General features: G+C 39.7%; 5 protein-coding genes across 7 annotated transcripts in view; 3 read left to right on the top strand and 2 right to left on the bottom strand.

Moving 5' to 3' along the window:
• Nucleotides 1–4,905, top strand: part of notch3 (notch receptor 3) — a 28,243-nt gene extending 23,338 nt beyond the window's left edge. The window contains exons 28-33 of the mRNA XM_005468723.4: nt 66–156; nt 293–461; nt 597–901; nt 1,030–1,177; nt 1,282–1,379; nt 1,482–4,905. Of these exons, the coding sequence (XP_005468780.1) occupies nt 66–156; nt 293–461; nt 597–901; nt 1,030–1,177; nt 1,282–1,379; nt 1,482–2,975 (2,305 nt within the window). The 3' untranslated portion in view covers nt 2,976–4,905. The remainder of the gene's footprint in view (nt 1–65; nt 157–292; nt 462–596; nt 902–1,029; nt 1,178–1,281; nt 1,380–1,481) is intronic.
• Nucleotides 4,906–5,284: 379 nt separating this feature from the next.
• LOC100696339 (retinol dehydrogenase 8) lies at nt 5,285–8,560 on the bottom strand. The gene is made up of 7 exons (XM_003442216.4): nt 8,291–8,560; nt 7,135–7,274; nt 6,880–7,041; nt 6,601–6,780; nt 6,415–6,508; nt 6,069–6,252; nt 5,285–5,974 (listed from the first exon to the last, which is right to left on the bottom strand). The coding sequence occupies exons 2-7, from the start codon at nt 7,229–7,231 to the stop codon at nt 5,765–5,767; spliced, it is 927 nt and encodes a 308-aa protein (XP_003442264.1). The 5' UTR covers nt 7,232–7,274; nt 8,291–8,560; the 3' UTR covers nt 5,285–5,764.
• Nucleotides 8,561–8,703: 143 nt separating this feature from the next.
• Nucleotides 8,704–13,351, top strand: soul5 (heme-binding protein soul5). Its single transcript, XM_003442091.5, has 9 exons — nt 8,704–8,790; nt 10,752–10,839; nt 11,508–11,610; nt 11,717–11,776; nt 11,900–11,981; nt 12,061–12,181; nt 12,612–12,748; nt 12,835–12,998; nt 13,140–13,351. Coding segments are annotated over exons 3-9 (660 nt in total). The 5' UTR covers nt 8,704–8,790; nt 10,752–10,839; nt 11,508–11,608; the 3' UTR covers nt 13,234–13,351.
• A 1,353-nt stretch (nt 13,352–14,704) lies between these two features.
• nr5a5 (nuclear receptor subfamily 5, group A, member 5) lies at nt 14,705–18,447 on the top strand. Its single transcript, XM_003442217.5, has 7 exons — nt 14,705–14,997; nt 15,752–15,867; nt 16,145–16,286; nt 16,551–17,308; nt 17,488–17,607; nt 17,702–17,849; nt 17,941–18,447. Exons 1-7 carry the CDS (start codon nt 14,898–14,900, stop codon nt 18,186–18,188), a joined length of 1,632 nt encoding a protein of 543 aa, XP_003442265.1. The 5' UTR covers nt 14,705–14,897; the 3' UTR covers nt 18,189–18,447.
• Nucleotides 18,110–26,313, bottom strand: part of camsap3 (calmodulin regulated spectrin-associated protein family, member 3) — a 25,669-nt gene continuing 17,465 nt past the window's right edge. For all 3 annotated transcript variants that reach the window (XM_005468720.4, XM_005468722.4, XM_005468721.4), the window contains 7 exons: nt 24,120–26,229; nt 23,908–24,032; nt 23,360–23,646; nt 23,178–23,271; nt 21,882–22,006; nt 21,669–21,787; nt 18,110–21,134 (listed from right to left, as the gene is read on the bottom strand). In XM_005468720.4, the coding sequence (XP_005468777.1) occupies nt 20,835–21,134; nt 21,669–21,787; nt 21,882–22,006; nt 23,178–23,271; nt 23,360–23,646; nt 23,908–24,032; nt 24,120–26,229 (3,160 nt within the window). In that variant the 3' untranslated portion in view covers nt 18,110–20,834. The remainder of the gene's footprint in view (nt 21,135–21,668; nt 21,788–21,881; nt 22,007–23,177; nt 23,272–23,359; nt 23,647–23,907; nt 24,033–24,119; nt 26,230–26,313) is intronic.

Below are 26,313 nucleotides of genomic sequence, written 5' to 3'. Positions count from 1 at the left end.
TGCTTTCATTTTTTAATTAAATATTTACCCCTCTTGGATTTACATTGTTATTCATCTGCCAACAGACACATGCCAAAAACTGTGGAAGAATCTCTCCTCGGAGATCATAGTGACCAGTGGATAGATACAGACTGCCCAGAACCAAAAAGGCTCAAGGTCAGTTTTGCAAGTGTTTTGCAGTTTACATAAACAGAAGCACAAGAGTGTGTATGTGTGTCTGTGTGTGTATGTTTTTAAGCCACTTGCATTTAAAATGTTTTTTGTCTTTTTTTATCTTTTCCTGTAATTTCAGGTTGAGGAGCCAAGTATGCTTTCAGACGCTGAAGATACAGTGGACTGCAGACAGTGGACACAGCATCACCTTGCAGCTGCAGATATCCGTGTGCCTCCCACCATGCCCCTCACTCCACCCCAAGGAGAATTTGAAAGTGACTGCATGGATGTTAATGTCCGAGGCCCAGGTTGGTAGTGATATCAAGTAAAGTTTTAAAATTGAAACTGTCATTTGCAAATAACTTTTATACTTTCCTCTTACAGTATAATTGAGTAACCAAATAGACATAAACTCACGCACGCCTGTTTTCATCTCCTAACAGATGGTTTTACACCTCTGATGCTGGCATCATTCTGTGGAGGCGGCTTGGAGTCTGAGGTAGCAGACGAGGAGGAGAATGAAGAGTGTTCTGCCAACATCATCTCTGACCTAATCTACCAGGGTGCATCCCTTGCAGCCCAAACAGACCGCACTGGTGAGACAGCCCTTCACCTAGCTGCTCGCTACGCACGTGCTGATGCTGCCAAGAGGCTGCTGGATGCTGGAGCAGATGCCAATGCTCAGGACAACACGGGACGCACCCCACTACATGCTGCTGTAGCTGCAGATGCACAGGGTGTCTTCCAGGTAATCAATACATACTGGTTATTTGATATGCTACATTGGAATGTGATTGGAATACTGTAGCACGTTTCTTGCACATTTAAATTGTTTATAAATTAAAATTTAAAATTGAATCTGTCACACACTTCTAGATCCTGATCAGAAACCGAGCCACGGATCTTGACTCACGTATGTACGACGGATCAACAGCACTAATCTTGGCTGCACGGCTGGCAGTAGAGGGCATGGTAGAGGAGCTCATCACTTGCCATGCAGATGTTAATGCAGTTGATGAGTTGGGTAAGTATGTGCCATTTATCACACATATCCTAATGCATGCATTCCTAATTCATTCATTATACTGAAATCATTTCTCTTAATTTGAATTGTTTGTTGTGTCTTAGGTAAATCTGCCTTGCACTGGGCTGCTGCCGTCAACAATGTGGATGCCACTATTGCCTTGCTCAAGAATGGTGCAAACAAAGATATGCAAGATCTTAAGGTATGTCATTCTTCTATACTGTTTTTAACACATTTTTTCACAACTGCACCTTTATACGTGTTTTTATCTAACAATCTCTGTTAATTTTATTTCTGTTTTCAGGAGGAAACCCCACTGTTTCTTGCAGCCCGTGAGGGCAGCTGTCAGGCTGTGAAGGTGTTGCTGGCTCACTTTGCAAACAGAGAAATCACAGACCATATGGACAGGCTGCCAAGAGACATTGCTCAAGAGCGTATGCATCATGACATTGTACAGCTTCTTGATGAATATAACACGGTGAGGAGCCCCCAGGGCCATGGGGGACCAGGTCACCACCTCACTGGGGGACACACCTTGTCTCCTCTTATGTGCCCTCCCAGCGCTTTTCTACCTAATCTGAAGAACACCCCACAGGGTAAGAAAAACCGTCGGCCTGGGGCCAAAGGCTCTAGCCTGGGAGGCCAGCATGCCGCTAGCCTGAAGGAGTCAGTGAAGGCCCGCAATAAGAAGCTAACCCTGGACATGCAGAGTGCCTTACTGGAGAGCTCAGTTACTCTGTCCCCAGTTGACTCACTGGACTCACCTCATGGGGGAGCTAGCAATGCTGGCTACATCACCAACCCCACGTCTCCAGTCGCCATGCAGTCACCAGGGCTTTTCCACCCGTCAGTGTCTGTTCCAAACACCCCGATGGTACATGGCAGCATGTTAGAGGGAGGTGGCCCTTTTGCAGTGTCTCTAGCCCAACTCAATGATCTAGGAGGTGGAGGAATGTCCTTGCAGGGACGTGTCTCTATGACGTCAGATATCAACCATGGCTATGTGCTGAATTCAAGCCAGATGGGAATAAATATGGGCATGGTCAGTCCTGTCAGCGTGCCCTTTGATTGGCACAATCGCATGCCCCCTTCATCCCAATGTGGTCAACAGGTAGTGAATATTGTGCAGAGCAGCCAGGCAGGCATGCACCCCCAGAGTCCAGCCATGCAGCAACAGGGCATGCTGATGCACCAACAGCAGATCTACCGTAATCCCATGCTGCAGCCAACACCTGTTACCTCCACACCCACTATAAGCCCTGTAAAGCTGCCTTCGATTGCTGAGCAACAGCAGCAGCAACAGCAGCAACCACAACAACAGCTCATGAATCACAACATTACCAACCAGCAAAGCATGGCTTCCGCCCCACCAACACCCCAGACATCACAGGCCCCACCAGCCTTCTTCCAGCAGCAGCAGATGCCTCAGCAGTCCTCCCAGCCACAGCCTCCTGCTCAGGTCCCCCAGGCAGCCACATCAGCAGCTCAGCCAGCTCAGGCGCTCCCCTCCCAGCCTAGTGGTAGCATGGCAGGAAAGGAGGATTACCCTACCCCTCCCTCCCAGCACAGCTATTCATCCACAATGGATGCCACACCCAAGCATTACCCTCGTTTGCCAAGTGAGCACCCTTACCTGACACCGTCTCCAGAGTCTCCTGAGCAGCACTGGTCCAGTCCTTCTCCTCACTGCGTCTCCGATTGGTCGGATTCCACACCCAGCCCAGCAGTTGCTGTCCCTGCCCAGACCCAAATTACTCAAATTCCAGAGGCCAATGGCAAGATGCAAGTTTTTGCATGAAGATCATATAGCCTCTTCTTGAAAATGGACCAAGGGTGAAAGAATTTGAGGACTGGCTCTTGGGTCTGTCTGTGTTTTTATGTGTCAGCCTGTTTCCAAGATTTTCATTGGATTTGGATTGACTGCTTATCACAAGGATTGTCTGCTGGTCGATTTTGCAGAGAAAAAAAGTAAAGGGATATGTGTGTTGTCTGAAAAAAACAGCAGACAATTTAATGAAGTAATTCTGTCACAGATGGACTTGTTTTTTATTATAAAAAAAGTATATGAAGAAAACCAAGTCTTTCATTTCAAAGACTTGGGACATTCCTAAAAACTAACAAACATTTAAAAGTAGATAAGAGGAAAAGTGAAATGCTGAAGGGAATTCATTTATTTTTATTTATTGTTTTTATCTATCTAAACTACTTTTTAGTTCTTTTTCTCTGTCCTAGCTTCTCATATAAAGTGTCACCCCAAGATGAAAAACAGATTGAAATGAAAAAAAAAAACATTTCAAGAATTGCCCTGCAATTGTGATATCTTCAGCTGATTTGTGGTTTTCCATATTAGTATTATGAACAAGAATGTAGATAAGTGTCTCTGAAGCACTTCAAACGACCAGCCCAAAAGGGCAAGTGTGGGTCCGGGACAAAATGATTAAAATGGATATTTATAATATATGGGTGGCATTTAATCCATGGTAATTTTCTTTATCACCTTTCAAAATGAGGTCAGCAGAGTAAAGTTTTAGTTAATGCTTCCATTTGTAGCTTCTTACTGACACTGAAGTATATGTACGGCCAGTTGTACTGCCAACCTTGATAGCTTCAGTTTTAAGGCATGTTTATATTCACTTTAAAAGAAATATGTTTCAAACAGAACTGTTTTGCCTATAAAATCAGCCGCTCACTGCCGTTATGTTTTACTTTGCTTTATATTCTGTATATTTTTTTAAACACCATTTCAGATATCCTAAGCTTTGCTTGTATCAGCTGCTATTTTTCTTTAGTCTTCCCTGCAAAACATTCCTCCATGTTGCTGGTCTTATTGAGTCGGGATTCTGCACCATTCAGTGGGATCCAGCACAGACCAGAACACAGACTAGCAGAATTTGTTAAGCTTGTGATGTCCCTGATCAGACTAAATGGACTATTTGCAGCAGTTAAGATCTCGGTGGCACTCTCACCTTGTCTACGGTGATGTAGTGGTCAGCATGAAGGCGTGGCTACTGGGCTGTAACTGCTTATGCCCTGTCACTCCTCAGGGAGGTGTTTTATGGCATGCAGTGGGATAGTGCCCCTGCATCTACAGTAGTATCAGTCCAGGGGCTATGTGGTTGCATCTTAAGATGAATGTTAAAATAGACCCAAGGAAAAAAACACTACCATGTAGTGTTGTTCCCTATAACTTTTTTGCTAAATTCTGAGATGACGCTGTCATTTAGCTAACCGAGAGTTGACCAAGTCTTTTATTTCATTGTGACATCCTTAACATTTTGTGGGCATTTCAACATAAAGTCAGATAATAATAGTAGAATTTTACGAAAGTAAGTTTCGCATGTTTATTTTGTGACAACATGAACAGAAATAAGTTGGCCACCACTTTAGTGTGTCATAGACTTATTATATCTTTCATTTATTGTTTATTCTGTTCATTATAGAATCAGCTACTGTTCTGCCAGACCTGAGAAACATGTTCACAGTCCAGTTCACATCTTACTTACAATGAAAACAGTTTTTTGGCTGTTTATTTGTTTATTTTTATATATAACTTGTTTTACAATTTCTCTACCAGGCCGCACTAAGTGTTTTGTACATTTCAATCTCAAGTTCTGTTTGTAAATATGTTTGTTCTGGGTAGATCATTGCTTGAGAAATCTTGTTTCTAAAATGATTGTTGTGTACTAAAAGGACAAAAATAAAATGTACTTCATTTAGCATTATTTCAAGCTGAGGCTGTGACTGATTTTTTTTTTACTCATTAGTTAACAGTCAACATAAATATAATGTTAATGTACAAATGTGCACCCGTTTACATTAAAGTTTTGGATTCCTCCGGCTCGAGTTGCTATGCTAGACAAATTATGTGATGGCACTGTTACTCAATTACCCCAAACACATTTTCCACATTATGATCTTTTAAAAAGAAAAAAATTCTGGTTGATGCATATCAAATAACATATATATGATAATACTGTTATACAGTGTATGTAAGTGGCCAGCTGATAATGTCTATCAGTTGTCTAACTTTACCTTTGGGATTGCTCAAAATACAATTAGGACTATTCTCTGGAACTTATTGCAGTGGAGGTGAGACCCAAACATTAATTTCAAATGTTAAATCATTGCTCTTTTATTATTTGCATTCACAACATTTATTTTGAGATCGACTCAACTCTTGTATTCTATCTGCAAAAAGGTTAAATCAAAGGCATGTCATTTATATAATCAAGTACATCGTTTTAATAGTTTTGCGTTTAGATTTTGTTAGCATCATTACAGTGTAGTAGTTCTAGTTTTATTTAAAATTAAGAGTATGACAGAAATCTTAGTAGACAGTTAAGTACATAAATATTACACAAATTAGTAATAAACACAACTTTTTCAGTTACTACTGTGCTGATAAAATGATAAACACTTTTGCTCAGAAAGAAACTATATATCGCCTTTATTTGTTATAAATAAAGTAATATAGTATAATATAATAAAATATAATATAATAAAGTCATAGCTATCGCTCTCGAGAATTATCTTCACGTGAATAGTACTTCTAAACTGTGCAACAATAGAATCCTCATATTCATAGAATCATTTCTTTCCTGCCCTCCTCTGCAGAAGGCGCAGAACCCCCAGCGTAGCACTAAACACGCGGTCATGTTTAAAGATCATCTTGTAGAATGTGTCCAGAGGCAGTCGGCCAGTTGGATCTGCATGCTTCAGTGCAGTCATGGGCATGTACACTTTGTTGGTCTGGTGACGCAGAGGAGGGTCCTTGGCCGTGATCACGTTAACTGTTTGCTGAAAAATAAAAGGAAAAAAATTAAACCTAAGTTTTCACTTGAAAAACATGTTATTTTACTGTACCTTTAAAAACACAATTTTAACCACTTGCCTGAGCCACTTCCTCTGGTGTCTGACTTAAAGAAGTAAAGACTTCTTTAGAGTATGGGAGGTAAAGTTCCCTGAATATCCTGGCAGTCTCTTCATCCGTCCCTGATAGATCCATCTTCTCAGCACCTTCGTACATTTTCCTTTCAAACTCCGTCACCACAGGGCCAGGTTCCACTAGAGTTGTCCTTAGGACAAGGATATAAAAAAACATAGCATTAGGACCACTGTCCCTTTACACTCATTAAGTTTTTAATATTTTGCCAATGTGGGCTTACTGATAACTCAAGTTTTAGTTGTGGGCTGGCTGCATTTTTAATGCTGTAGTATGTTTCAGGACATGTAATCACTTGATGTTAAACTTCATTGCTTGCACTGCCAGACTTTCACAAAATCCTTCCACAGCAAATTTGGATGCAGAGTAGACATCGTTGAACAGAAGTCCTGGTTGGAAATATTATGAAAGATGTTAGCTTTTAATTTTCTTTACATTGTATGCTTGTTCTGAAGTTTTTTACTAGCACAAACAAACATACCCTGTATTCCCATGACACTGCTCATCACCACAATGTGGCCACTCTGTCGCTGCTTCATGTCCGGCAACACCTCTTTCACCAGACGCACCAGGCCAAAGAAATTTGTGTCAAACAGCTCCTTCATGGCATCGATACTCTGGCACTCCAGCGGCCCGATCATGCCAACGCCAGCATTGTTTACTGTAACAACAGAATACAGTATGCTTTCAAACTGTATACTTGTAAAAAGAAATGTTGAATTCAATTAAAGCTTATCTACAAGATGGAGGAAAAACAGACCAAGAACATCCACCCGTCTGTTGGGCAGGCTGTTAATACATTCTTTGATGGAAGTTTCACAGCAGGCATCCAACTCTTTGATTTCGAGGGTTTTGTTTAAGGAATCGCCTGCTGCTTTCTCCAAGGGTCCCCGTTTCCCAAGATCTCTCATGGTAGCCACCACTGCCTCAGATAAAGAGGGGACACACTGACTGTCAGCAATGATGGTTACTTCTACCACCTACCTGTACTATATGCAAAGACTGATCAGCTGACCTTTAAACCGCCTAAGCTCATCTTTGGCCAGCCGTGCAGCCACAGCCAAGCCAATGCCAGAAGAGCACCCAGTCACCAGCACCCTCCGGGTCGCCATGCTCGTTGATCTTTGACCTAAAGGTTCAGGTGGAGGGTCTTGACTGGTCAGTCAAGCAATGTTGAGAAAAGAGAAATGTTATTAAAGCAATATTCTTCAGCCAATGTAAAGTCTTTGTAGTAACTACTCTATTGGCATATATATCTAGCTCAGTTGGAGATTTTTTACCATGAATTGGATAAAGAGAAGTAAATGAATGGGTGCATGGATGGCAATGACCTGATCAAAATGTAAAAACTTGCAGCCCCACTGAATTATGGTTTAATAAAAGCAGAGCAGGTTTTTCCATCTTTTAAAGTGCTGATCTAACTTCTCCCCACTAATGTTACTGTTAAATACTTCTTTTAAAAAAAAAAGTATAACAGCAAAAACTGATCAGACACATAATGCACTGGTTGACAATTTACTGATTAACTTAAAAAAATATTTAACAATAGGTCACTAATTGTGAGAGGCTATCTGTGTCCATGTGAAGGGATATTAAGACTAGAGTGCCTTTGTTATTTGTTAAAAGATTACATTGGCGCTAATCTGCTTAATGTGTGCTGAAATGTTTGTCTGCCTTACCAAAGCCCAACACCTCTTTATTCAGAATGGAACCGACAGATATTCACATGAGGACATATTATAAAGAGTTATTTTTAAGAAGCCGTATTATGAAAAGAATATAATAACACGTTTAGAGACCAAGTGTCTAATAATTCTTAATATTAGGATTTTTAAAAAATATATGTATATTATTGCTTTGTAGTTATATATTAAGTCTCACGGCATCCCAAGAGAAATGTATTGAAATAAAAAATTACAATATTTTTTCCGTAACACAATTAAGTATAATTACACTATAACATTTCAATGTTAATTAATAAAGTAAACTGTGGTAAAGCAAAGTACTTGGTATACAATTTGTAGTGAGTCCACACTTCGACATAAACTATCACTGCAGAATGAATAGCCTGCAGCAGACACTGTAAATGCCTACAGGACGAGTTAACCACATTCAAGTCGAACCCTAGAGGCATGTAGTTTTGTTTGTAGTTGATATTGTAATATACCAACCTGTGGAGCGAGCAGCGCTTTCTTCACAACAGTGGATATGGGAAATAAAGAGACAGTAACAAACTAGTAGCTCACTCAACTTCGTAACGCAGCATTCGGAAAGCAGAGGCAAGACTGGGACACGGCTACATAAGCCCAGTGATTATCTAAGGTCAGTCAGGCCGAAGCAATACATGGGAGTTGTAGTTTTTCAGCCAACAACAACTCCGTTGAAAACAGCAGCCACGCCGTGGTTGTTGTTGCTGCTGTAGCAGCCTTGTGTCCTTAAAAATGTTAATAAATTATATACATGTAAAAAAAAATGTTCTAAAGACGATTGGTTAACAAAGTTTACTGTAAAACGAGATCTAGGTCTCTAGTTGTAGTCCATGGAAAATACCACATTCATACCCTTATTTAAAAATGCTGTTGCAGTTCGTCATTGTAACCACTGCAGGTCACACTTGTTTTCCTGAACTGGATATACTCAGGGCTGGAGATTACATCAACAGGCTTCAGAGGTAACCGCTATAATGAAATTTACAGTACACATTACTGAATATAGTTCAGCGACTAACTCAAAAAGGGGTTGGTGAAGTAATAATGTGTTAATGTTACAGGATCTATGACGTTGCACAACATGCTTGGTGTTTTTCCTTAGTTTCAAATCACTCTTTTCAATGAAGCAGTTTTTCTGAATCTCGTCTAATGTCTGTTTATATTTGAGGTGCAAATGCTGAGAATATTCAATGTACGGATATGAGTATTTGCCTAAAAGGGCTGTGTTTAAAAAAGTGTTTACCCACAGACAAAAACACAGTGTCACAGGCAAGGCAAAGAGGAAATTGTACATCTTTCTGAGTATATACATATATACATTGACAGATAGTCATGTGAAGTAATGTCGCTGTAAAATTAATCATTTGTGTTATATTCTGATATGCTGGCCTGGCATGGGGAAAACATTGTACCGTTCAGCTGTTGCACAATAATAGGAAATGTGCTCATAATAAGTATTTAAAGGGACCGTTTTACAAAGAGTTTTTTCTTTGTTTGTTTAGTTGCTCTCTCTCTCTCTCTCTCGCTCTCTCTCTCTCTCTCTGTGTGTGTGTGTGGTGGGGGTGGGGGGCGAGGGGCAGTCTTTATTTACACACTGGAAGTTGGCTGAGCTGACATGCTCACAGGAATAGTTTACTGCTCTCTGTTGCACCTTCTGGAACATTTTGGAACATTACCCGGTACAGCCCCTGTCTTGTAACAGTGCTTCTGCTGGCTTCAATAAAAATGTCAACTTTTGCATGTTTCAAAACAAAGGCTTGAGACATTAATTATTACTGCAAGTTTCTTACACTTTTAATTCTGCCAGCAAACACTGTTTGTCATCTTATAGTTGTATCACAATGTTATTACTAACAACCCCCGACAGTTACTTTACAACAAGTTCACAAATTCAAGTAAAATTGATGTTTATAAGGCAATGTTACATTTCAGAAGCTGAGAAGTTTTAAACTGTTATGATGTGTCAGAGTGCAACTGTATAATTTTTCACTGAATGTGCCTATTTCAAACATTCCTGTCAGTTTAGCATACATTTATAAGCTATAATGTCTATGAATGATAAACTTTGTTATAACTTGTCATGAATGACAAACAAGACAATGATAAATAAGCATTCCTAGAGTTTAGTTTAAAGACTGTTTGTATTTTTCTGTAAAAGGAAAAGATCATTTGGGATGAGGTTCAGCCTAAAGTTTACATTCATATTTATAAGCAGTAACTCTGATAGTTGAATGTGAAAGAACACTCTAGACAATTACATGGACATGCATGTTTAGAACTGGAGACATTTGTTTCAAGTTACATGAAGGCCCCACATTCCTATCCTTGAATTGGTCCTGAAAAGAATAAAATTATATTCTTTCATATAATATTTATAGGGTTCACACTGCTTTGAATGATAGTGATGACTATTTCCTCTTGGGAAAACCACAGATTTACTTGAATATGCTGTTTAGTTTGGGCTGAGTTCAGGAATTCAGATTAGCATTTAAATGAAACTGGCAAGTGAAACCAGTCAGCTTGCACGCACACATTAAAAAAAAAGCTTCATGCTCAACTGCTTTAAATGTACTGTACACATCTACAGAACCAGATGGGTCCTTTCAGGCTAGTAACAGGAAGGAAATACCACACTGCACTGTGGGCTCACGGCACTATTCAGATGAAAAAGGTTCAGTTTAGGATTACTACTTCTTGCATGACAGATGTTTAGATGTTTTACAGTTAGAAAGAACAAGGGTTGGATTAAGTATCCCAGTAGCTACATAACAGTCAACCAGCAAGGACTGCAGACTTACAACATTACAACCACACGACCAACAACTAAATCAATACTCGACTTTAATGATTTTCTCTTTTTTTGTGTTCTTTTTCTTAACAACAAAAAGAGAAATATTTAACTCCAAGTTTCTGTTGTATTCAGGTTGCATGACACCGAATGGGGACAAGCAAGAAGGATTTGGTGTTCTGAGGGTACAAAACACATATCATGTGATCTGTGCCAACAAAAGGTACAATGTGAATTCTCTTGAGACACGAACACTAATATGTCCATCATTATGTCTCAGGTACTTCCTTGTCTCTGTTTAAGTGTGTATACCAGTGCCAGGGGGTAACCTAAGACATTTTTTTACAATGTGAAAGGTAAATAATACTGCATGAGAACTATTCATTTTGAATATTTGAGCTAATGCTTCATATGATGCTCAGTCACAATTTGTACCAACTGTTGTGGCACTCTTGGGATCCAATTTGTTCAAGTTTGAACTTAATATTAACTTCACTTAATACTTATCATTATTGCAAAGGTAATTTTACTTATATCAAAGTTCGGCCACTGGATCTGAAACTTGCTTATGCTTATTTTGTTATGTTTTATGTTCTTGTCATTCTGTGTTACAAAACTATTAACACTAGTCTAATTTACCCTCACCTGATGTTGCATAAAGTAAAAATATTAGAAAAATATTAGCTATACTCTGAGGGCTTATTTTAAATTCTGTTGACTCTCTGGTACAGAATAGTACAGATAATATTTCATCTCCTAATCATCTGGATTTGATAGATGTTATTGGTAAAAGAGGTTTCATAACATTTAAGCAGCACATAATTCCTTCCAGATTCTCTTGTTACTGTTTTGTATTCCCTCTGTTACTCCTTTGGATGTTTTGTGTTCTAGCTTTAGGGAGTGGTCAGTTTTCATAACCAGCTCTTTATAACCAGAGCACTGGACAAGACTGCAGACTTTCCATTTTTGAAAGCAGACAACAGTCAGCCACGATGTAAGTACAATTTTAATTCCCAGAAGGTCTTTAATGCAAATAATCCTATATAATGTAAGAAATAAATCAAATAGACAAGCAAAGTAACTTTAAATGTGTCTTTCAGGATTTTTGTTTCAGGACTTGTTTGCTTTCTTCTGGTTCTAACAGCTGAAGCTAGAGTTGGGTAAGAGACCTGAATTTGAACTGAAGAAAGGGAGCACACTATTAGTCTATACCTATGACAGGTAGTTGTTGCTATGGACTTGTAAAACTCCTTTAAAAAGCATTTTCCTCTGTAACTTCACAGCAACTCCTCTGAGTTAAGCTTCTGCACTGAGACACCAGAGTGTCTGCTGTTCGATTTGATTTGTAAGACCAAGGATTATGAGGTAAAATATTTTTTTCATATTTTAGGTGTAGCAAAGTTATAAAAACACCAGTTAAAATATGTTTGTTCATGTATTTCAGGTGCGTCACTATGACTCTGTGAAATGGGTCTCAACTAATGAGAAATCCTTCTTCATGGAAATGGCATTACCAGTAGCATTTAATCGACTGTTCAAATACATCAGTGGTGAGAACGAGATGGGTGCGTATGTGTTTATCTAATTATGTTTCACATTTAACACTCTATTAACCCTGTGTATATGAACACAGCTAACAGCTATTTGTAAATGGGGTTTCTTTTCATAAAATACTATATAAAATACATAAATATACAAATACATAAAATACTATATATATATATCTATATATACATATATAGATATAGATATACACATATTGTGGGGGTTTTAGGCCAGTTTTGAACACGTGACACGTCTAAATTTAAAATGTCCTTTGACCAAACATAATTACTGTATTTAGTTATATTCAGGGAGCAGTGGTAGTCTCGTGGTTTTATTGGATATTTTAGTAAGAAAACCTACTTGTTTTTATATTCTTTTCTTCATTTTGTGTGCATTTTTCGTTGTGATGTTTGTTTCAGTTCCAAAAAAAATATTTGTGTTTGCATTCAGGAAAGAAAATTCAAATGACCAGTCCTGTTGTTGTGAAAATACCAGACAAGAGATTTTGGCAAATGGGCATCTACACAATGAGTTTCCTGCTGCCGACGGAACATCAGGAAAATCCTCCCAAACCTACTAATACAGATGTATGTTTTTTAAACTCGAAAACAAATATCAGCAAATATTTGATAGGAATTTCTTTGATGACAGATAGTCTCATCATGATTTGCAGGTGTACATCAATGACACTCCAGATATGAAAGTGTATGCGAAAAGCTACGGAGGCTGGATGACGACCTTTTCTGACAGCAGTAATGCTAATGACCTGAGTAAAACTCTTGATTCAGTTAACGCAAAATACAAAAAAGGATCCCACTGTGCTGTTGGATACAACAGGTAAAGTAATCTCCATCATTAGAAGAAAAACATGTGAAAGAAAGCATCAAAAACAGCTTCAGTTTAAACTATTTTCTTGATTATTCTAACGTGAATCTGTGTCTGTGTGCATCCCTGTGTGATCTTTCATGTTTCTTGCAGTCCAATGAGGATGTTTAACCGCCACAACGAGGTCTGGTTTGTTGCTGAGGGTGAGCCGGTGTGTGAAGGAAAAAGCAGTGAGGAAACAGATTAATTGACTCACTGTGAATTGTAAGACCCATGCAAAAATATAAGTTGAATGCACCGTACTCCTGTGGATTAACAGCAGCTTGTCTGTGATTTCCTTCTTTCAATAAAACCTTTAGCATTGACTCTTGATTCTTTCTAATCAATCCACCTCTGCTGATCTTACAACAGCTGCAGTGACAATACTAAATGAAAAAAATAACCCACAATTATCCAGTCGCACTCTTGTTTTGGAGTACTACTCAATGCCACTAGATGGAGCTATTAGACCGCACAACTGCGTCCAGAATTCCAAACGCTTCCCAGGACTTCAGTCTTTGCATATTTTAGCTGAGGAGTACTTTACATGTAAATGAAGGAAGGAGGACACTGAACAAAGGCTGGGAGCTTAACATGCCACTTAGAAAAGTAAAGAGACCTCTTTTTCTTTGGAATGTCATAATTTGTTTACTAGTTAATATGCAGGTGCCATGACCACCTCCCATTGGCTTTAGAATAAAGGTCAGTCCAGTGCATTTTGCTGCTTTGTAGCCTCTTATCACCTGTAGCATAGTTTAACATTTTGGGTATTATAATTGCAGTCTGTGGTTTCTCTTTCTCTGAAAGGATTTTCTCGTGTTATAATAAGAATATATAATCTTCCTGTTCTTGGAGATGCATTGTTTTCTACTTGAGCCACTGATACCTTAAAGGACACACTACTTTATTCAAATACTGCAAATGAGTAGCTCCACCTTTGTACTTTTACCCCAATACCTTTCTGGAATGTCATTCTAGATGTCTGTCAGCTAATTACTTTTGCATTACAAACTAATTAAATGAAACAACTCTAAGATCAGTCTTAAATAAAAAAAACACTAAATAAAGAGGTTAAATTGACCAACATTTACATTTTAAAAGAATACAAAGAAATGATACTATATTAAATTTCTCGTTTTCCACAGTATGACTCTTTGAAAGAGATTGATCATTAGGTTGGGAACCAACTGATCAAACTGTCCAAAAGTCAAATAGTTCTGTTGATACTTTTTTTAAAAAAAAAATATTGCTCATCAAGGCAATTTTTTTTTTAAAAAGTTCCTCCTTATTCTTTTAATTTAGAATCTTTACATACAATTATCAATGCATTCTATTGGTAAAACCTGTGTAATCATATTTCCATGTCACTGCAAGTTTGTTTTGAGTCTTAATGGAGTATCAGTATTATATAACACTGAGCCAAGCATTAGATCTTTATTCACCCAACCACTACACTATCAGCTCCGAATCACAAGTGTAATCCAGGGAATGACAAATAAAATCAGAATGTCTGTAGTTTGAATAAAGTGATTATGTGTACTAACTGATTCTTATCAGCTGAGCCCAGAGTAGCTTAATGATACTGACATGATTTCACTACAGTAAGATTCCAGCAGGTGGTTATTTGACTTTCTCCTATGGGCTGTTGATTGGCTTGCTTGCTGACAGACTAGCTGGTAGGAGTGCCAATCAGGAGAGGTTTTATGACACTCACTATGGATCGAAGTCCACATGTGGGCCTTAAACAAGATCAGTCCACCGCCGCTGGTTGGGCCTGCTCACCTGCCACCTGCAGTGTCTGCGGTCTCCTGATCTCTGCTACAATGAAGTTCAAACTGGGCTGAGTGTGGAGTCCATGTCCCACTTATCAAAATGGACCTACCTGGTTATCACCTACAGCAAGACCAGCCTCTTGTTCACCACCCTGGTAACTATCCAGAGGATTTGATAAATTTGGAGGGATCATCAACATGTGAGTACTAGATGAAAGTGGCTATGGGCCAATAGTGAACTTTTATGTAGGTGTCAATAGATATATTTTAAAAATGCTGTGTGAAACTACCTGTGTTAAAAAGTTCATACTTTGAAAGTTGAAGAAGGTTTTAACAGTGTATGTAAATGTATAATTTGAGGTGCTGCATTAAAAACAGTAGTCACTTCCATTTGAAAAAACACATTTACAGTAACAAAACAAACACAAATGTTTTAAAGTGGTTCCCAGAAGATTCCCTTCTGTGATACAGGAGACAGAGAGAATAGTTCTGGATATTATGTAAGGGTCATATCTGTGATCATAGTCAAGCAAATCAAGCCCAGTGATAAGGTACTGTCTGCAGCAAGGCGATGGTCCTGCCCACTGTTCTTTCAGCAGCTGGGCAATAAACCCTGTTAGATGACACTTTTACACTTCAGCAGCACAGCATTCTAGTCTCTTTAGCCACTCGGGATTTACAAAATTCTAACTCATGTCTGATTGCTAATTACCCTCCTGTTTTAGATGACTTGAAATATTATACTTGGCATGGCACACATGATTCCTTGCATCCTTACCAAGTATACTAATTTCCAACATATTATATGCATCACATATTTGATGTGAAAAGTGTATTCAGTTTAAGCAGTAGCTTTGCATATCACTGAAACAAAACAGAAGAACACCCTCAGTGGGTGAAGTTTGTGTCATAATGTAAATCTTGCCATTAAATATTACTGGTACCATTCCCCAGCTCAGGAGCAAAAGACAGAGGCAGAGAGTAGACCGGACTCAGAGGACAGCTGTCCTGTCTGTGGAGACAAAGTGTCAGGATACCACTATGGACTTCTTACCTGTGAGAGCTGCAAGGTAAAGGATAAGGTTTGGGCAGTGCAAAATATGCATTCTCTTATGCCACCAAAAGTCATCTTAGCTTTGTTTACTCCAAAACCAAAGTGATTTATGAGTCCACAATAAATGATACATCAATGGTTTTGCTGTAAACGCCAGATAGCTATAATCTGGTACTACAGATATATTAAGAGATACATATGTCCCGTAGTTCTACGACAATAATGATGTACATGTAGATATCTATGATTTTGTGGTGTGCATAAAGGTTCCCCCTCTCTCTCTTTTTTTGCAGGGCTTCTTTAAACGTTCAGTGCAAAATAACAAGCATTACACCTGTGCAGAGCAACAGAGGTGCCCCATGAACCTTTCTCAGAGAAAACGTTGCCCATTCTGCCGCTTCCAGAAGTGTTTAGCTGTGGGTATGAAGAAAGAAGGTACACCAAATTGCAACCACTTCATTCACAGCTAATTTGTAGACCATTCAGTTGCAACAGGCTTTTTCTTTCACTGATATGCAAGTTTTTTTCCTCCCTTGAGACTTATCTAAGAACTCATAAAGCAGTGCTGCACTGACCCAGATTGTAAATGATGTAAATGATTGTAAACTCTAAATGGAGTGAGATTGTAATGTTTTTTTAAGATGATCTTTTACATATTTTTGTTTATAATTAAATATTTGTTTGATGTTCTCTCATCAGCGGTCAGAGCAGATCGTATGAGAGGAGGCAGGAACAAATTTGGGCCCCTCTACCGCCGGGACAGACAAATGAAACAGCAAAAGGTGTATCACCAGTCAAACACTGATCCCTACAGGATAAAGGTAGAAACTGGACAAATACATGGTCCCCAAGCTCTAAATGACCTTCAGGTGGTAACCAGCTGCATCAGTCATCCATCACCTTCTGAAGCTGTTAATCAACCCCACATGTATCCTTCTTGCATGGGGCAGTCAAGTGAACCCATGTCTCTGGACTGCACTGTGAACACAGATAGAGGTCTTACTCCTCCATCCCTGCCTTACCCTGGACTGTACCACTGCACCTTCCCTGGACACCCTGAGGAGAAACTGGAAGTGCCTTTTGGCTACAGCCCAGTTCCTGTAAACTATACAGTGCATTCAACCCCAAACAGCTCATTCACACCAAGAAGTACACTAGAATCATCACCCTGTTCAACAAAAAGCTTAACCACTCCTGTCTCCCAGGCTCCCACTCAAACACCAACCAACCCTCTATCATCAGCACTTACACCTAACTTCTTAAGCCAATTGCTGGAAGGGGAACAGGATGAGAGCCAGCTGAATGCCAAAGTTCTGGCCAGTCTTCAGAGAGAACAGGCCAACCGAGGCAAACACGACCGTCTGAATACATTCAGCATTATGTGCAAAATGGCTGACCAGACTCTGTTTTGCCTAGTGGAGTGGGCCAGAAACAGTTCCCTCTTTAAGGAGCTCAAGGTGTGGAACCATTAACTCATGGGATACACATGAAATTAATAACACTTTTCTAGCATTACAATGATTATTAGCTGTTAGAGTAGATCTATCCCATTTGTTCCTTAACATGCATGCGTCCTTAATGGAGGCCATCCAGTATAACCTTTAATTTGCAACTACACACAAAATCTTTCCAATAGGTGGAAGACCAAATGGTGCTGTTGCAGAGCTGTTGGAGTGAGCTGCTGGTACTAGATCACTTATGTAGACAAGTGACCTATGGCAAAGAAGGCTGCATATATCTGGTCACAGGACAACAGGTTTCTACATTAAAATGCTGCATTCTTACATTTAGAAATGTTTCAAATAAATGAAAGTAATAATGAGCACATTCTTTGTCTTATTCTGATGCAGATTGAGGTGTCAACCATCATTTCCCAGGCAGGAGTGACACTGAGTAGCCTGGTATCAAGGACCCAAGACCTAGTATCCAAACTTAAGGCACTCCACTTGGACAGACATGAGTTTGTCTGTCTCAAATACCTAGTGCTATTTAACCCTGGTGAGCATTTTTTCTCGAAGACACATCAAATGTAGCTTTTGTTCAACGTTAATTATGTTTGTGTTGTGTGGGGGGGGTTTTTCTACTCTAGATGTGAAGTCAGTGCATAACCGCAGGCAGGTAGAGCAGACTCAAGAGCGAGTCAACAGGGCGCTGATGGAGTACACTCAGCGAAATCATCCAGGACATTGTGACAAGTTTGGCCAGTTGCTTCTTCGGCTGCCTGAAGTTCGCAGCATTAGCTTGCAAATTGAGGACTATTTGTACCAGCGCCATCTTCAAGGAGATTTGCCCTGTAACTCTCTACTTACAGAGATGCTGCACACCAAGCACAGCTGAGAAGATGATATCACTTGCGGTACCAGAGTGGCCACAGTATGCTGCTGTAAAGTTGGTACGTTCTTTTCTGCCTTCCACATCCAGCTTTCCATTACTTTTTATGATTGTTGAAAGTAAGGGAAACGCTATCTATTACAGATCATCAGTGCAAAGAAGTATTTGCGTACCCATGCAATGCTTTGGCCAAGTCTATTGCCTGCAGTGTTACCATAGCCAAATAGCTCATCAGTTTCTTTAACAGTATTCTTGAGAAATGTGAGAACCAAGCACTAACATGTTGCTTTTAGTAATCAGGAAGAGCTTAACTGTCCAAAGAGGAAAGAAAAATGCATCAATAAAGTTTTCCATTTTTACACAAGTCTCAGTGTGTACTTAAGAAAATTATGACATATTGGTGTTATTTTCTTACTCACTGCAAGGAAACCTCTTTCCAGACGATTTTACCTGTAACATATTTTTCAATAATTACTGCTCCAAGTACTACAAAAAAAAAAAAAATGAATGTGGGAAAGAAACATGCAGATGAAAAACAAGATGTAGATGATTTAAAATGGATTTTATTCATCTGGTCAAGTTGCCAAGGATAGTCAGTTTATGAAATGAACATTTATAGTGTGCTGGCACAGATCCAAAAACAAGGGAAAGAAAACCAATGTTATGACAACTTCTATGAAATGAATACATGACTTATAACCTAAACCAAAAAAAAAAAAAAAAAAAACTAGAAAAAAAAAAAAAAAAAGGATAACCTGAAACTAAACATCAAATGCACCATCTAAATTAAAGCAAATAAATACACCTCTCAATGATAAGGGGATTTCTAGGGGTGAAATTGCACTGAATCAAGAAAAAAAAAAAAGGCTGTTAACTACCACATACTAATTTTAACAAACACATAAATACAAAAGTCCACCAATTCCATTTGCACTACTCCTCACACACAATTTTATCATTTATTTCCTAATCACTGTTCAACATTATTTTATATCTGTAATGGAATCTCATTCAAAAACACATTTCTTCCAGGCAGTGGTTTGAAAAAAAAAAAAAAAGAGAGACGGCTGAACCGCAATAGCTGTTGACGGGACAGCTAAAAAAAAAAAAATTAAAATTAAAAAAAAAAGATAGAGGGCTAATTCACCACAGGTTTTTGTAGTGATATTGACCTCATAACAAGCAATTCCAAGGTCTTAGAAGTGTGGACATAAGCAAAAAAAGAAAAAAGCAGTTTGGCATTTTACATTCCTCCAGTTGCACATGGAGTCTCTAGAGACTGTGTGGGGTAGATGAGGGCTGTTACAGTCCGGAATGATCCTTCATCAAGAAAACCTACTGTTTATATGCCAAGACACATAAACAGGGAAATAAAATAATAGGAAACAAGACTCGTAGTGACCTAAAGGATTTATTAATCCCAAGACAAACTGTTTCAAATTCTATTCATTCTCATTCACTCATTCGCAACTCAAACATACATCTCACTTATACTTTGCAGCAGGCTAGCTTATTCATAGCTTACAAAGGTCAACTTTTTACAAATCATTGTCAAAAAAAATCAAATTAATTAGCATTCAGTATATATTAAATTATCATTGATTATCATTCTCACAAAGAGCTGTATCCAAGATAAACATGATAAAGCCCTCCTTCATGTTTCCAGGTTTATTTTTCAAGATAAGCTCAGATAACATTTCAATTCATCACGTGTTGAAAATGAAAAAAGCGAGCTACTAGGGAAAAAGTCACATGAATTTCATTTTTCTTTTAGTTCTCAAAGAGTGAATAATTTTGTCCAGCAAAAACATGGCAAATGGTATAAAAAAAAACAAAAAAAAACATCCAGATGTCTACAGCTGAGAGATTGAATGGAGTTCAAAAACTATGTGGCACAAGCATTTCCTAGGTCTGGAAGTCCACTGACAATGACAGCAGCCACTACCAGTGCAGAAGGACCACTCACTATAATAGATTCAAACAGTGAAAACACCCCTGAATGGAATGAATGGTTAGTGTGTGCCCTACATTCATTGGGAGCAGTGTTACCTGCTATCAATTTTCAGCTGAAGTCTCCAATCAAAACTGAGACCTTAGACACTTGTTTCAGCAGAGTGGAAAGAGTGAGCCCTAGAAGTAGAAAAGGCAAATGCAAGCAGAACTGAGAGGGGTGGGAACTACTCGTGCCCTAAGTACTGTTTTGCAGGCAAAGGCAGTGTGGTTGTTCTCTCTTTTTCTTTCTTACCTTAGAGTCGCAAAAATGACTCAGGCATGGCAGGGTAAGGCAAGGCATGAGGAGGGAGGAGGGAAGGAGGAGGGGAGGAGGGAAGGAGGGCGGGCGGGGGAGGGGTTGTTATCCTGAATCAGTTGCATTATATTACAATCTAGGTAGACCAGGTAAAGCCAGAGATAAACTATTCTAAGCACATTGGCTGATTGAGTGGGTGCTTGGCCCATTCTCTTAGCATGTAGTGTTGACTGGATTATCCTTGGGCTCCACGTGGATAGCTGTCCAAAGTCAGTCAATCTGTTTTCTGTTATTCTAACTGAATAACAATCTCAACTGCCACACTGGCCAAAATCAAGGGAAATGAAAAGTCAAGTTGGGAATGGATTCCCTGAAAAGCACCTATACCTATATTGGGTAAGTCTTTATTTGGGGGTGCCAAGCTTTTTGGGAGTTCCTGGGCGCTTTTGCCAAAAATGGCCAGGGATGGTGAAAGCGTCAACACTCATGGACATGGTTTTGGACGGGATGACGGTGAACTGCTTGCGGTCTGAGCTGTACTTGTAAATGGACTCAACCATATCAAGTGTGATGACTCGCGGGCCAATGCCAGTTAGCCGTGCCATCTCATCGGTTTCAGGGTTCATGGTGTAAACCGCTCTGAATTGGCAGCTGGAATCTCTGAAGAGGATAAGAAAGTGATTGGCTGTGCTTTTCTCCATTTCCTGAAAAGGGAGATATAGAGAAAATAATAAGTATATGGACCTAATCAACTTGGGGAGGACATTAGGTTTGATGCATGCAGGTTGTGTGATGATAATACCAACTTATTTTTACATGCTACATTCACCTTAGGGCATTCATAACAACAGCTGGTAGTCATATTACACAAAGGTTTTGCCGCCACAGCTTTACTTGCCACCTCAAACATATTGCTTTGCATGTTTTAACTCCATCTTCAGTTTGTTTTATTTTTTCACAAAATGATCTGTGCATCACTGTATGTTGAATTGTTGGCAAATAGGTCGTGGCAGCAGTCACATTGTGAGATGGTCATTTTAAATTTCTGATACTATCAGAATTTTTCCCAGACAGCCTTTTGGTTGGAAGTTAAGAAATCACTATAGTTCTTTCGTGTTGAGCAGCTTTTGTCTGGGACAACCCAAACGCAAAAATGTATAAACCTGGCTTTAAGTGCGTTACATAACCTAGTTAGGGTGTATCTTTTTGTTGGACTCTGACACAGCGGGATGGTTTACCTCTACAATCTTGTTTTTCTGTGGTTCATTGACCTTCCCAGCCAGGCAGCAACGAGTGATAGCATTATGGATGATGAACTTGTTGGACTTAAAGCTAGGCTCCTTGTACAGCTTTGGTCCTGCAAAACACAACATTTCTAATGCTATAAAGCAAACAAAACAATGCTTGCAGGATTCATTTTTACAATTTTTTGTGTGGAAATTATGACTGACCTGTATATTCTGGGATAGAAGCAGGGGAGGAAATAGCGGAGCCAGTCTCCCAGTCCTTCTCTCCATTCTGAACACCAATTCGTCCTGGGGACCTTCCCCGTGATCGGGCAGGAGAGTGTGAACGACTAGAGAGATAAGACAAGCAGCATTTTTTAGATCTCGAGGCTTTATGTTCATTTGCACCTGTTAACACAGACAACACAGCATCTATAGTTGGTGTCAATGATAAAAGAACATCCACTTATTAAATATTTTAAACTTTAACCCTCTGGGGTCCAAGGTTAAATTGGCCGTTTTTCACTACTTTTGTTTTTACCTTAATATTTCACCTTTAAAAACTAATAACCTTGCCTTATTTGATATCATTCTTTTCAGCACAACCTCACGTCTAAATCTACAGTCATTTTTTTTTTTTCATTTTGACTTACTGTATTAACACAAATGATCAAAAAAAAAAAAAAAAAAAAAAAAATCACACAAAAATAATAAAATCAGAGTAGGTAAAAGTTTTCACTGGAAAAGCTACAAACATGTTAAACAAATCATTTTCATAACTTGAAATGCAAACAGAAATTATGTACAAACAGCAAAGCTATGTGCAACTATTTACCTAAAAATGCATGCAATGCCTCAGGTGTTTTTTTGTACAACCATTTAAAACTATTTCTAAAAATAAAATTACAGAACAATAAGGTGCCACACAAATTATTTGTGAAATTCAAAAAAAAAAAAGAAGTTTATATCCACTACAAAAGAGAGGAGCGCATCACAGGGATAAAACCTGCAGACCTGTCAACATTCCTCCTGTTTTCCACCTGGAGACAGTGTTTACATTTCAATCTACCTTTCGTGGCTTTTTGGCTAGCAAATGTGACATTCAACAGTGCACTCATTATTTTGACACACAAAACAAAACAAAAGACCACACTACACACTAACTACACTCCAAACACGCTAAACGTCACAAATTTATCAACTCTCAAAACTTGCTATCGATATCACTTGCTCTCACTCACCACCGTCACTCCTAAAACTTTCTCCTCTTCCTAAACAACCTAATGTCACGTGTTGCAATATTATTTTTCGATTGCGTTTTTCTTCTCGCACTAAATGTGACGGTAGTATTCAGAAAAAAAAACCCATTGCTTTTTTTTTTTTACTTGGCCTATCAACACAATTTAAAAACTGGTATATAGTTTGGAGTGGAGACTTTAAACACAGGCTAAATTCTGTGCTTCCCACTTTAAGCATTTAAAAAAAGAAAATACATCAAGTCATTATCGATTTGCAGGTTACCTGGGCGACTTCCTGACAGTCATACCGCCAGAGTCATTAGCCATGGAGGACAGGTTCATGGATGAATGGGAGTATACCTTGTTGAGCTTAGTGCCTACAAGTAGGAAATATTGTACATGTGAGCATAGGAAGAGAGAATACAAAAGCTGGGAATTTTATCGGTTAATGTCAGAACTACTTACCCATGAAACCTTTGACAGGGCTCTGAGAGAGCACAGAGTCATCTCTGAACATAGTCTTAGGTCTCTGCTTCTTGACACCACGCACTGTAGTGGGTTTCTGCTTCAGAACCTTGTCCAAGTCTTCCATGATCTTCAATTGCTGTCTCCTCTCATATTCCTGCTTAGTGAAGTCTCCTCTACGTTGAGGAGTGCCTTCTGCTGGTGGGGTTTTGGGAGGAGTGCCTGGGGTCTGTGGTCTGTCCTCATTTTTATTCCCCCAGCCTTCAATGATCATCCACTGGGGCTTGCTAAAAATGAAGTATAAGACCTTTAATGTGTAACGCAATATTTTGAAATGCAACAAGACTGAATTATGGGATTAGTAATAGCAACAATTCAAGTCATAAAACACAGAACAATAAATTATTAAATCCAAATTATGAGCACCCTTTGGCTGCTTAAAATTTAAAAAAAATGATTAAGTTAAAGATATTCAGTGCTTCCCTTCTTTAACTTGTTATAAATGCAGTTTTTTTTTTTTTTTTTTAATAAACAGAAACTGGTCTCACTTTGATTCTTTTTCTTTTTCCTGCTCAAGTTTTCGTCTTTTCAGCTCTTCTGTTCTCTTCTGCTGTTTTTCAAGAAAAGCTGCTTTTCGCTGAGCCATTTCATCCTCCGGTCGATCTTTGTCATCCTAATAATAAAAAGGGATGAATGCACACCCATTATAGCAAACTTTCTATGCAGATATATACTGTGAAAATATGTGTCAGCCACCAACCTTGAAAAAGAAACCAACTGCTGCTTTATTCTCTGCCTCTGTGAGGTCACTCATTGAGTCAGAGAGAGCATCAGGCACTTGGTCATCCTCCTCACCATCTCCTCCCAAGGCAGACAGTGAGATCTCTATCAGGCTACTGCGTTTGCCATTCAACATCCCTGCAGGTGCATCACTCTCAAAAGAACATTCGGATGGAGCACCAGAGCTGTAGCCCCCTCCTGCAACCCCTTCTTTTCTAGTCAATGGACCATGATTGGACCCGACCTCAAGGTCCATACTAAATATACTTTGTCCATCATTGGAGCCTACTTCTGACAGGCCGTCATCTGCACCAGGACCTGGAGTTGGGGTAGAAGTTGGTATTGGGGTCAGTGTAGTTGTTGGCACAGGAGTTGGTCCTGATGAGCGCAGCTCATCTAGGCTACCGGAGTCACCAATGGAGAATGAGGATGAAGTCTGTACTTGAGATTGCCAGGGATTTACACGACGAAGATGGGGGATGCGGTCTACATTTGTAGGTGGAGTAAGAACCCTCGACAGGGAGGGGACTTTAGTGTCTGATGGACGACTGTGTTTTGGGCTTTTAGGAGGTACAGACTGGGCTCTTCGATGCACATGAGGAGATTTAGGAGAAGCGGTGTGGTTTGTGATTTTGCGTGATGGAGACGGAGAAGAGGAGGCAGAATTTAAATCTCGAGTGGTTTCTCGAGACAGGCGTGCAGGAGGAGGGGCTGAGGTGGAGGTTTTAGGGCTGGCTGGAATAACCCAAGACTTGTTATTGGAAGGTGACGTTTTTTTCTTCATTAGCTGATTTTGCTGCTCAGTCAGTCGTTGCATGTCACTTTGCAGGGAGCTAAGAGCTGCAGTTAGCTTGGACACTGCGTTGTTATAGTCCCCTAAAGGAGCAACCACTTTCTCAGCAGGTGTCCCATGGTGCTTCTCTCCTGGTGTACCTGCCTTTTCTTTGACCTGCTTGTTGAGCGCAAGTCCTCTTTTAACATTACCCTCATCTTCCACTGTGGGGTGCTCTTCATCTTGTTCCTGTTGCTCTTCCAATTCGATTCGTGCTAGCCGCTCTTCAAGTGTCAAGCGAGAGAGGTCTTCTTCTGTGAATGAGGTACTGACCTGGCCATCCTCTCCTCTCCCCTCACCTTCATCCTCACGTTGCTCTTTCTTTAACTGCAGAAAGGCACTCTTTCCTAGTCTCTGCCTATGCTTTGCAAAAATGGCCTCAATGCGTTTCTTCTGAGCTTCGATGGCTTTGCGCTTTTCTTCAAGCCGAGCCCCCAACTCCGACATCTCATTATTCAGCTGTGGGCTCTTGCTGGGGCTTTCTTCAGACTTCTGTGCCCATGTGGTCATCTGAGGAGAATCACTAGATTTTGGAGAATCAGTAATCTGTTTCTTTTTCCGTTCTGCAAAACTGGTCATCTTCACACCACTGTCAGGAACCTCCTTACCACCTCTAATAGCAGCACCACCTGCAGCACCGGGTGTTGATGGGGTGGACTGGGCTTTAGGCATGTCTTCTGATGCATCTGAATCCACACTACCGTCTCTCAAAACCGAGTCATCATCTCGTGAACATTCAGAAGTGTTTCTAGTGCGAGTGGATTCGCTGGACTCTCCTGTAGGCCGATACATCATTCCTGAGCGGGTTGGTGCAGAGGAGCTGATTGGTGGTAAATTGCCATTATAGCGAGAACTAGCAGGATCATCAGGAGAGTGGAGGTAGAAGCCATCAGGAGCACCATCAGGGTGTAAACGAGGCTCCATTTTGCTTTCATTGTGAATAATTTGAAGAGCCTCTTCAATTGTAGGCAGCTCTCCTGTTTCACTTGTCCCAAGGTCATTCTCCTCTGCCAACTTAGGAACAGTGGGAGTCTGGGTGGCCCAGGATGCTCTCTGTGGACCATTAGGTCCAGAAGGTTTGCTAAGCAAATGACTGAGGTCTTCGGGAGGGGTGTAGGGCACCCTTGCCATATTTTGACCAGCTGGGTTCAGCTGATCTGAGCTCACAGAGCGGGTTATTACAGGGTTGCCCATCACAATGTCTACGTCGCTGTCTAGCCCAAAAGGAATGCTGAAGGATACTGCTGACAAAGGCCGGCTTAAAAAACAAAAAACCCCCAGACAAAACAAAAAGGAAAACGCAAGCATGAGCACACTAAAAACAAATTTAATAAAACCCTTA

The sequence above is a fragment of the Oreochromis niloticus genome, linkage group LG4, assembly GCF_001858045.2.
Source record: "Oreochromis niloticus isolate F11D_XX linkage group LG4, O_niloticus_UMD_NMBU, whole genome shotgun sequence".
In the NCBI taxonomy this organism is placed as follows: domain Eukaryota; kingdom Metazoa; phylum Chordata; class Actinopteri; order Cichliformes; family Cichlidae; genus Oreochromis; species Oreochromis niloticus.
Note: the sequence above shows the minus strand (reverse complement) of the source record. Positions and strands in the feature narration are given on the sequence as shown.

Coding starts and splice junctions, on each gene's coding strand:
- LOC100696339 (XM_003442216.4), bottom strand. CDS start 7,231: ATGGCGACCCGGAGGGTGCTGGTGACTGGGTGCTCTTCTGGCATTGGC. Junction 6,509..6,600: donor CAGTGTCATGGGAATACAGG/GTATGTTTGTTT, acceptor ATTTCCAACCAG/GACTTCTGTTCAACGATGTC. Junction 5,975..6,068: donor CACCAGAGGAAGTGGCTCAG/GCAAGTGGTTAA, acceptor TTTATTTTTCAG/CAAACAGTTAACGTGATCAC.
- soul5 (XM_003442091.5), top strand. Junction 12,182..12,611: donor CAGTGGTGAGAACGAGATGG/GTGCGTATGTGT, acceptor GTTTGCATTCAG/GAAAGAAAATTCAAATGACC. Junction 12,999..13,139: donor TGTGCTGTTGGATACAACAG/GTAAAGTAATCT, acceptor TGTTTCTTGCAG/TCCAATGAGGATGTTTAACC.
- nr5a5 (XM_003442217.5), top strand. CDS start 14,898: ATGGACCTACCTGGTTATCACCTACAGCAAGACCAGCCTCTTGTTCAC. Junction 15,868..16,144: donor TTACCTGTGAGAGCTGCAAG/GTAAAGGATAAG, acceptor CTTTTTTTGCAG/GGCTTCTTTAAACGTTCAGT. Junction 16,287..16,550: donor TGTGGGTATGAAGAAAGAAG/GTACACCAAATT, acceptor TTCTCTCATCAG/CGGTCAGAGCAGATCGTATG.